This window comes from Lathyrus oleraceus, chromosome 3 (genome assembly GCF_024323335.1).
Source record: "Lathyrus oleraceus cultivar Zhongwan6 chromosome 3, CAAS_Psat_ZW6_1.0, whole genome shotgun sequence".
NCBI lineage: Eukaryota > Viridiplantae > Streptophyta > Magnoliopsida > Fabales > Fabaceae > Lathyrus > Lathyrus oleraceus.
This window is the reverse complement of record NC_066581.1, coordinates 457,661,286-457,670,582: the sequence shown is the minus strand read 5'-3', so window position 1 is coordinate 457,670,582 and position 9,297 is coordinate 457,661,286. Positions and strand designations below refer to the sequence as shown.

The 9,297-nt window shown below is 37.5% G+C and overlaps 1 protein-coding gene across 26 annotated transcripts; it reads right to left on the bottom strand.

Moving 5' to 3' along the window:
• Positions 1–4,632: 4,632 nt before the first annotated feature.
• On the bottom strand, positions 4,633–7,537 carry LOC127128164 (uncharacterized). 26 transcript variants are annotated; one of them, XR_007805740.1, is made up of 7 exons: positions 7,306–7,474; positions 6,728–6,782; positions 6,376–6,563; positions 5,919–5,993; positions 5,773–5,820; positions 5,512–5,568; positions 4,633–5,418 (listed from the first exon to the last, which is right to left on the bottom strand). XR_007805740.1 is itself a non-coding variant. In XM_051057411.1 (7 exons), coding segments are annotated over exons 3-7 (357 nt in total). In that variant the 5' UTR covers positions 6,103–6,563; positions 6,728–6,782; positions 7,306–7,474; the 3' UTR covers positions 4,633–5,290. The 26 variants fall into 26 exon arrangements, 2 of the variants coding, with proteins under 2 accessions (XP_050913368.1, XP_050913369.1); XM_051057411.1 differs by lacking the exon at positions 5,512–5,568 and adding an exon at positions 5,569–5,672 and having other exon boundaries at positions 6,101–6,563; XM_051057412.1 differs by lacking the exon at positions 5,512–5,568 and adding an exon at positions 5,569–5,672 and having other exon boundaries at positions 4,633–5,409; positions 6,101–6,563.
• Positions 7,538–9,297: the final 1,760 nt, after the last annotated feature.

Here is a 9,297-nt window from a genome sequence, read left to right as displayed (position 1 = left end):
TGTCACAAAAAGTCAACATTTGACTAAGCAGGGGAGAAAATCTCAAACAATTAGGAAATGCCACAAATAATTCCAAGAAAATTCACATGTAAACTAGACATACAAGAGTAGGTTCATGCGAAAAATCAGATCAATTGGAGGTCAAGAAGCATGGTATCAAAAATCATCAAGTTGGACATCAATGGTGTGACACAAATTGTCACACCCTAATTCAAAAAATCATAACTCACAATCCAGATAAGATAAATTCACAAACTCTACACCAAAATCACCATGAATGTGTTTAGTTTAAGCACAAACAATTTGGGAGCCATTGGATAAAGTATCATCATTTTACAAATGTTTTGGCAAAGTGTACAAAATATGCATACATGTTACAAACCCTAATGCCCTTTAAAATCCACTCATCCAAAAAATCAGCAAAAATCATGATAAAAAAGTAGAGATCCAGATGAACACAATGAAAAAATTCCCATGAAATTTGGATTTAAAATGATGATGTTATGAATTTTGTAAGTTGGATGGATCAAAGTGAAATAATTGAAAAAGAAACCAAAATAATTCAATGTGTCATGGGCCCCGAGTGGCAAACTTGTAAATAAGCCATCCACTTAATCAAACGGCCGCGTTTAGGGCACGGAAATGAAATGTTTCTATTGGTCCGTGCCCATGCAACAGTAGCGCCTTCATGCACAAAAAACCCTAACCCAGAATCCGCAGGAAAAGTCATGGGAAACGCTATGAAGGTTGCAGGAGAATCCGCAGGAAATTCTCCAGCAACCAAGAACAGTATGATGTTCTTCATCACCTTCAACGTGATTTTTCCAGAAAATCCAAAAGGTCTCAGAAACACCATTTAAGCACATTTTCATGAAGATCCAACAACCCCTAACACGAATCAATATGCAATTTGTCTAAAAAACAACAACAACATCAAGAATCGACCAAATCTTGTCATAAACATAAAACTTCAAAACCCTCGTTCTCTCTCATTTTGGCACGATTTCACTTGACTCAAAGCTCACGACACTCACAAGGAAAAGATCTACAAGATGCATCATGTAATTTCATCAAAGATTGAGTTCGAATCCTTACCAAATCTTGAAGGGCAGTGTGATTCTGATGTTCTTTGGTCGTGGAAGCTCAAAACAGCTGGCCCTTAACACTCCAGTTGATGAGTGGGAGAAGAACTTTGGCTTGAAATTGCTTGGTTTGGATGTAAACAACTTCTGCCATTAATGAAGCTCTTCCAAAACAGTCCATGAACATGGCTTTATAGCTGCATTTCCTTGCTTGCAATGGCTTCCAACATGATTGTGAATGATGGCACAAACAAGTGTGGCTCGAGCCCTTTGAGGTTTTCTCAAGAAAAATGCCAAAATGCAAAAAAATGGATTTTGAGAATATGAGTTTTTTCTGTTGGTTTGTGTGGCTGCTAGGGTTCTCAATTGACAGAAAATGATGTTTAAATACTCTGTTTAAGAGTACAAATCATGGTTCATGAAAATATGGAAAGGAGTTGGTAAAAGCGTACTTTTGGCCAAATTTCAAGCAAGTAGGTGATGGCTATGTGTACTGCACGAAAATGAGCTTGCAACAAGTCTCAAATGACATTTCAGAACATGTTTTATTGGTAGAATTGATTAGAAATGGTTAATTTTGAAACTCACTTTTGTACCACACTTGAAATTAATTCATGCAAGTCCAAAAATGCCATTTTGATTGGTGAAGTTTTGGTACATGAAAATTACATTTTTGGAAAGAGGGGATCAAATGTGACTTGTAGGAAAAAACCCCACCAAAATTGGCCAAATGGTTTGAGAGATATGGCCTTTTGAAGTTCAAGAATTTCTGAAAATGATTCGATCATAACTTGCCAACCATACATGGGAATTGAGAGTTCTTGGACTTTTTGGAAATGGGAGAACACGATCTTCAACTTTCATGTTGGGCAAAAATTCATTTGAAGCTTGTATCATGATGTAAGTTTGAGGATCAAGACTTTCCATTTTTGGCAGGTTTTAATTACAGGTCCAGTTTCCATTTTTGGAAATTTCTGATCTGGCTTCAAATTCTTCCATGATGGTGTTTGACATGATATATGAGGCCTATATGGACATGAATAAGCTCTCTCAAACCAAATCCAACCCTCAAAACCATAAAATCAGACACAGTTGACTAAGTTTGACTTTTTAGGGTTTCTGACTGACTGTGCATTGACTGATGACTTCTGAACATCCAATCTTTGACCAAAACACTTCAAATGGATCCCCAAGTCATGTGAACATGTTGGACCAACCCTAGGGCCTTGGCTCCTTGAGAAATGCACTTGCTTGCTTGACTGACTGATCTCCTGACCAGTTTGACCTAATTTCTTGATTGGCTTGCACTTGAGGCAAATGGGACAATGCAATGCTATGCAGTGGACCATGTTATGTTATGACCTAATATGAGAATGTATGTACAATGATAGGTGCAAATTTGAGGTGCTACACTTGCGATAGACATTACAATCCAACTACTAATAATATTAACAGATATCACTTGGCATACTACTACGTATTAAAACATGCTCACATATAATGCCTCATCTCTTCTGCACGACTCCAATAAGATATGACACATTTGGTGCAAAAGTGTATTACTTCCAATCCTATGAGCAGTGATCTCTCTGATTCTCCATGAAAACCTTATTGAGTTATTTGATCTATCATTTTCCATAATGCTACTCTGATTCAACTGGCGTGGAACACCTCAGGTTCACAGACAGAACTGGTTGGCTTACGACATCCATAGAAAATTCACATTTTTCCTTCCGAAGTGCCTACCGCCCAGAATAGTACTAACATCTTACCAAAATCCACCAATAAAATAATTTTCTCGCCGATGTATAAAAGTTAAGAATAATACCAATACCCTCTAAAATGATAGATAAGCAGGAGTCACACGTAAACCCTAAATTAGGCGTCTATGCTTGAAACACTTTGAGCTTCATCAGACCATGAGAAGTCCCTAAGGGTATAACTTCTAAATTACTCACCCAAATGCAACCACTAAAGGCCCCCTCATAAAATTAGATTCATAACCTAGTATATTCCACACGGGCTAGCTATGCATAGTCCCATACCTATAAATGAGCTCGGAGGGTAACCTCCCTCTGCAACTCGTATGCCATAGACTGTACAAGTAGTCCTCGACTGATTAGTATAACATGCGAATCATTAATTGTATTGTTCTATCTCATTGGAATTCTAGCATGTGTCCTTACGAGTATTCAATTCGAGTTACACACTAAACTTTAGGAACATCTCATTCCCATTTTTCCTTAAAGGATAAATCACGTATCATGCCAATGGGGTACGGTAGTGTTGTATACGTCTGATACTACTCATACTGGGGTTTACCTCTGAGGCTATGTATCTGAGTTACTTTTCCAGATGTCATACTAATATTATCCACTCATAACTTATTGACACATTAGTAAGATACTGAACTGGTCTCCTCGAGATTATCACTCGGTAAGTATCTTCCAGCTTCACTCCTTATGGATCTCATTAGTCATAAGAGTGATACGCCCAAGACTTACTCACACCAGATATAGTTCATATAGGTTGGCTCCCCAAGCGTCTACCTTTCTTGGTATCTCTATAGGTAATCGACTATGCAATATACATTTAGGAATTTAAAAGTAAATTTATCGATCCGACTTGCATTAATCTTGCAAATCCTTTTTCTAACTCACACATTTGTCATACCTTAAAATTGGTCCTCCTTTTCGCTTTTTCATCTGACTATAACTTGATATCCATCTAACCTCATTTATACTCATTCACGTGCATTCATTCATTCATGACCAACATTTGCTAGCATGTATCATGGATTCAGAGTTTGTGGTTGATAAAATCGGAGTTGGATTGAAGTTTATGGCATTGCACATCATATGGATTGAAGCTCTGATTCATGGCCTTGCTAGTCAAGGATATTATGCATGACTTGTTGTTTGGTGGGCATTCACCTGGTTTGATTCATAGCACTGACATAAGTCATTTGATCCAGGATGTTGTGGTCCGTATTCGTTTGTCCATGAGAAAATACGCATTTCTACCTGGGTTGACTTTTGGATCAACTGTTGACTTTTTGGTCAATTAGTTGACCAAAGTCAACCATTTACCCTTAAGCCCTTAATCACATAATCCATGATTCATCTTCTCATCATGTCCATTACAAATTCCATTCTTTGTCTTGATTCATTTTTGTATCGCTAAACCAATTCAAAACCAAAGTCATCTTTCACCTTTTGAATCTTGAATCATTTTCCCTTTCAAACCATAACCCATGATTCACTTTTATATCAAAGCCACACCATTTTAAAATCATACCATGATTATTAAACTCTTTTTCCAAATCTATTCAATTCCCAAATTTATTACATTCAATTTCATACAAGATTTGTATTCATTGCAACCATAATACATCAACTTCATGATAATTTCAATTTCCAAATTACCTTTCAATACAATTTAAACCATTACACTTTCCAATATCCACATTCACTTTTATTCAACAATTCAATTCCAAGTCCATGCAACACCAAATGTCCATTTTAAATTACCATTCATATCCATTTGTCCATAATTCCAATAAAATCCAATTATCTTTTTTTATCCAAATCCAATTTCATTTTAATATCCATTCATAATCCATGTACATACTCCATATCCAATAATATTACATTACAATATGACGAAATGAAAGAAAAAGGTGGCAGCTTTAATAACCCACAACAGGGCTTCCAATGAAGACCAACAAGAAGCTTGTTACTTGCAAAACGGAGGGACGGGAGTGACTTCATTAAGTATAGCGGCTAACGCCAAATTTAAGGAGCCTTTTGTTGCTACTTTGGCTTTCAACCTAACTTCTGTTTCTGGTTTATTCGCATCCATCAAAGTTTCTTGAACTTTTGTATGGAGAGAAAGGGGGATTTCAGACCCATGTTTGCTTCTGGAGGAATGCCTTCTTCTCATTTGGCACCAGTCTTATTGTCATGTACGATGCTATTGGTGTTAGACGACACGCTGGAATGCAAGCTCAGGTGCTTAATGATTGTGGCCGATATGTTTCAAGGCCATCCGGTTAGCAAAAGGAAGCTAAAGGAACTTCTTGATCACACCCCATCTCAAGTGATTGTTAGCGCTCTAGTTGATTGTTTGACAGCGTGTTTATGCTGTAGAGGTCATGTTTTGGTGGGTTAGATGATTCCGTTCGGTCGAGAAATAGTGCAGTAACGCAGTCAGTGTATCGGAAACATTTTGATTGTAATCGAAGAGAAAACCGCTTTAACGTAACAAGAGTGAACAAGCCGCACAAGCCAACTGCAAATGACGGCAAACAAAGCGGCAACGCCAAAACCTGCATTAACTTTAACATGTTTTGCAAAGTTACTAACTTAACAGCAATTGACCAAGGCATGGATAATTCACTACTAAGGCAATTGAAGTTAATTGATTCAACCATTAACAAAACTTGCAAAATTAACCATAATCTGCATTTTCCAAAGCAGCTAAAAACCTGCAAGAAGACAAGCAAACATCAAGCATTCAGGGCAACAAACAGAACAACCAGCCAAAACGCTGCCTAGTAGCCAACCAACCAGACCGAATGCTAAGCTAGACCTGCAAGGCAAAGCATCAACAAACCATTTCACTATCCAAACAATGCATAACATGATCCTGCAACAGTAAGCCCACAGAAAAGCCACTGTCAAGCCCAGACCTGTCACGGATAAGACTAAGAATATTGCTGCCAAGAAGAAAGTTATTGCTGCAAAGAAAGTTCCGATTGAGAGCATGAAGGCTAAGAGCATCAAGTCTCCGGCAAAACAGGCTGATGTTTCAAAACTTCTTAATAAAGATGAATACCTCAAAGTTACTTTTGAACGACAGAGAACACAACTTTGTTTTGTTGCTGGTGTCGGAGATGATACATCATTTTCCCTGCAAACCAAAAGGAAATCAGTGAAATTTCATGGAAACGACTCGATAACGTTCAAACTTCAAGTGATGGAGTGATATCTCCCGGGATCACTGGTTTTAAGCCCTACATGATGTCCCCTTTCCTGGAATCTTTGAAGCTGAACCCCCTGTTAGTAATGAAGAAATATTTTTTTCAAATGTACTCCGTGAGATCATGCCGGTCATATCTCAACAAGTAGGATCAGAAATAAATTCTTCTAATGATCAAAGGGCTTAAGATTCATCGACCCATGTTGAAACTAATGCTAGGACATCTACTCTAACACCAACTTCCTCTAAAGTCAGCAATGCCTCAGCCCTGACATCTGGTGCTACAAATAAAACATCAAATCCACTTCCGAACCTGTTAAGCTCATTAGTGGCAAAGGGTTTGCTATTCGCAGAAACTGGGACACCAGCTGAGGTACCATCTGAGGCAATAACCCGATTGGAAGATCACTGCGACAACTTTAGTGCCAGTAGCTCTATGCCTGCTGTTGTCTGGTTCTGTAGCTGGCCCGGTTCCTTCGATCAAAGATGAGCTAGATGATACTGCATCAAAAAAATAGGACTAAGTGTAGTTTCAAAAAAGAATTAACTCTAACTTGTTCACATGAGTTTGGGAAAGTCAGAAATAACAGGTTTTCAGTTTTCAGCTCATACACAAATACATTCAAGTGGCATTTTAATTGCATAAGGCTTGGAGCTTATTTTACCAACTAACTTCTATCCAGAGTTTCGATTGACATAACAGTTCTCACTCAAAGTAATCTGCAAGAAAACCATAAGCAAAAAGTTGAAAAACCCAGTTAACAAAATAAACTGTGAACGTTTAACAGAACAAAATAACAGAAATTAGCAACTCCTAATTGAATCATAACCAACTCAAAATATCCTAACAGAATACACAACTCTCCTAACTAACTCCTGACAGAAGAATTAACAGAGTTGGGATCTCTAACCAACTTCTCCTATCACGATTTAACAGAGTTGGATATCTGTTAAATCCAACCTCTATAAATATCACCATCAACCACAATCATTGAGGTCTCATTTTCTTCCCCAGAGATCTCATAAACACTTAGACCCACCCTCATCACTCAGAGCTCCTTCGAAAATGCTCTGTGAAGCTTCATCTTGAAGCTTCAACCGAGTGGAGCTATACCATACATTTTCGTACTCTCTCGCGGATTCATCAAAGCAAAGCTAAAGTTTTTTCTCACAGAAGAAGTGGAAGAAGGCAGAAGAAGATAGAGACGAGAAGAAAGAAGAATTCAAGGTCAAGAGTTGTTACCTGGCGCCGGTGAATATTACGGCGAGTCTTCCGATCACATTCTTTCGGTTTACATTTTGAGGTTACTAGAGGATAGACCTTCGCGAGGATAGATCTTTGCTATTTTTGTTACTTTGTTTTGTTAGATAGATTTAGGTCTTGTATTGGTTTATTTTTAGGATAAATTGAAGTTTAATTAGGATTAGTAGAACTAATTAGAGATTAAGAAATTAATTAGGAGTTTAAAGTGTGATTAGATTAGTTTAATTAGGATAATAGTTCTTTAGAATCAGGATAATTAGGGTTTAATCTTGATAAAATTTTAGAATTTAGATTTTAATGGATTAGAAATATTAGAATATTAGATAGAAATATTTGAAATTTTGATTAGGTATCAATTAGCTTAAATTAGATTTGTTTAGGATTTAATTGAGTTTAATTAGGATTTTTGATAAGTAGAAATTTAATTGAATATGCCATAATTGTAAATTGATTGTTTTACCCTTAGGAGTAGAAAGAGTCCATTTTTGCATGTTCTCATAGTTTTAGGACTTAGAAAATAAATTTCAACAAACACTAACCCTTTAGGTAGTTGTACTCAATTCAACTAAATCTTTTCCCATCAATTAAGTTGATCAAAGTACGCTTTGATTGACTAAATCCTTTGGCTGTGCTTAATTCACCAAGCTTAGTCAAGTGATCAAAAGACCTTTGATCACTTGATAAAGCAAGTCCTTGTGATCAAGATGTTGGATACTGGATCTCCAAGTTCAATCAAGATTCAAAGATCAAGATCGAGAGTTCAAGCAATTCAAGTCAGTACAAGACAGGACTACCATTCAAGCACTACAAAGGTCAAATATAACACTTGTTAATCATGAGCCAAGTTGTGTGTCATGGGTCTTAAGTAATAGAGAAAGAATGGGACTCGAGAATTCCTACCCCCATTCTGAATATCTTTGGGGGCGAGACGAATGACTCGTTTGCTCATCGTATTCACCTATATTCATAGGCTTTAGTACAACTCGATTGAAGTTCATTGACAAGCCTCTTCTTCATCCAACGACAACATTTCATCATAGGAAGCTGCAAGGAGATTCAAATTCAACACTCATCGATTATGATGAAAAAGTTCATGTCATGAGCCTTAAGTAATAAAGAAGGAATGGGACTGGAGAATTCATACCCCCGTTCTGAATATCTTTGGGTATGGGACGAATGACCTGGTGCTCACTGTATTTGCCTCTATTCATAGACTTTAGTGCAATTTAAATCGAATAATTGATAAGTCTTACTACACAGACGTGAACCACAGATTGAAAACCAGATTGAAGATCAGAACCGAGGATTAGACTTCCACCGTTCAGGGTTTCTCTTTCTATCCTTTTGTTCTCCCAGTAAAACTAAAACCATTTTGTGAATAAACTCAAAAACAATTAACCCTATGATTAGGATATTACGAAACGAGCCTTAAGTAATGGAGAAGGAATGGGACTGGAGAATTCCTACCCTCATTCTGAATATCCTTGGTTGCGGGACGAATGACCTAGTTGCTCACTGTATTCATCTCCATTCATAGACTTTAGTATAATTCAAATCCTGACTCTCATTTTAGAATAAAATCAAACTCACCTCATCAAACTCAGTTTTGCCTCTGGGCTTCATTTTCAGTTTAAAACCTTTTCAGAAAGAGTGTGTTACTTCCTTCTACCGTGAACGACGCTTAAGCCTCCATGTGTGAGCAAGCAATGTTTAACTGCTAGAGTGTGATCCGAGTTCATTCATTCTACCGTAAACAGACAGGCGCTTAAAGCTCTCATGCTCGAGCATACAAGTCAGTCGACAGTAGAACGTGAATGTTAATAATGTCCACTAAAACAACTAGCGCATCCTTCCTAGCTCCACGAACTACGGAGCTCTGATTTCGTCATTGCACGAATGAGGATACGTAGGCACGAGGGCCCAAATCCTTGGCGAGCACAATTATCATTTTCTCACCCTTTTTCACACTTA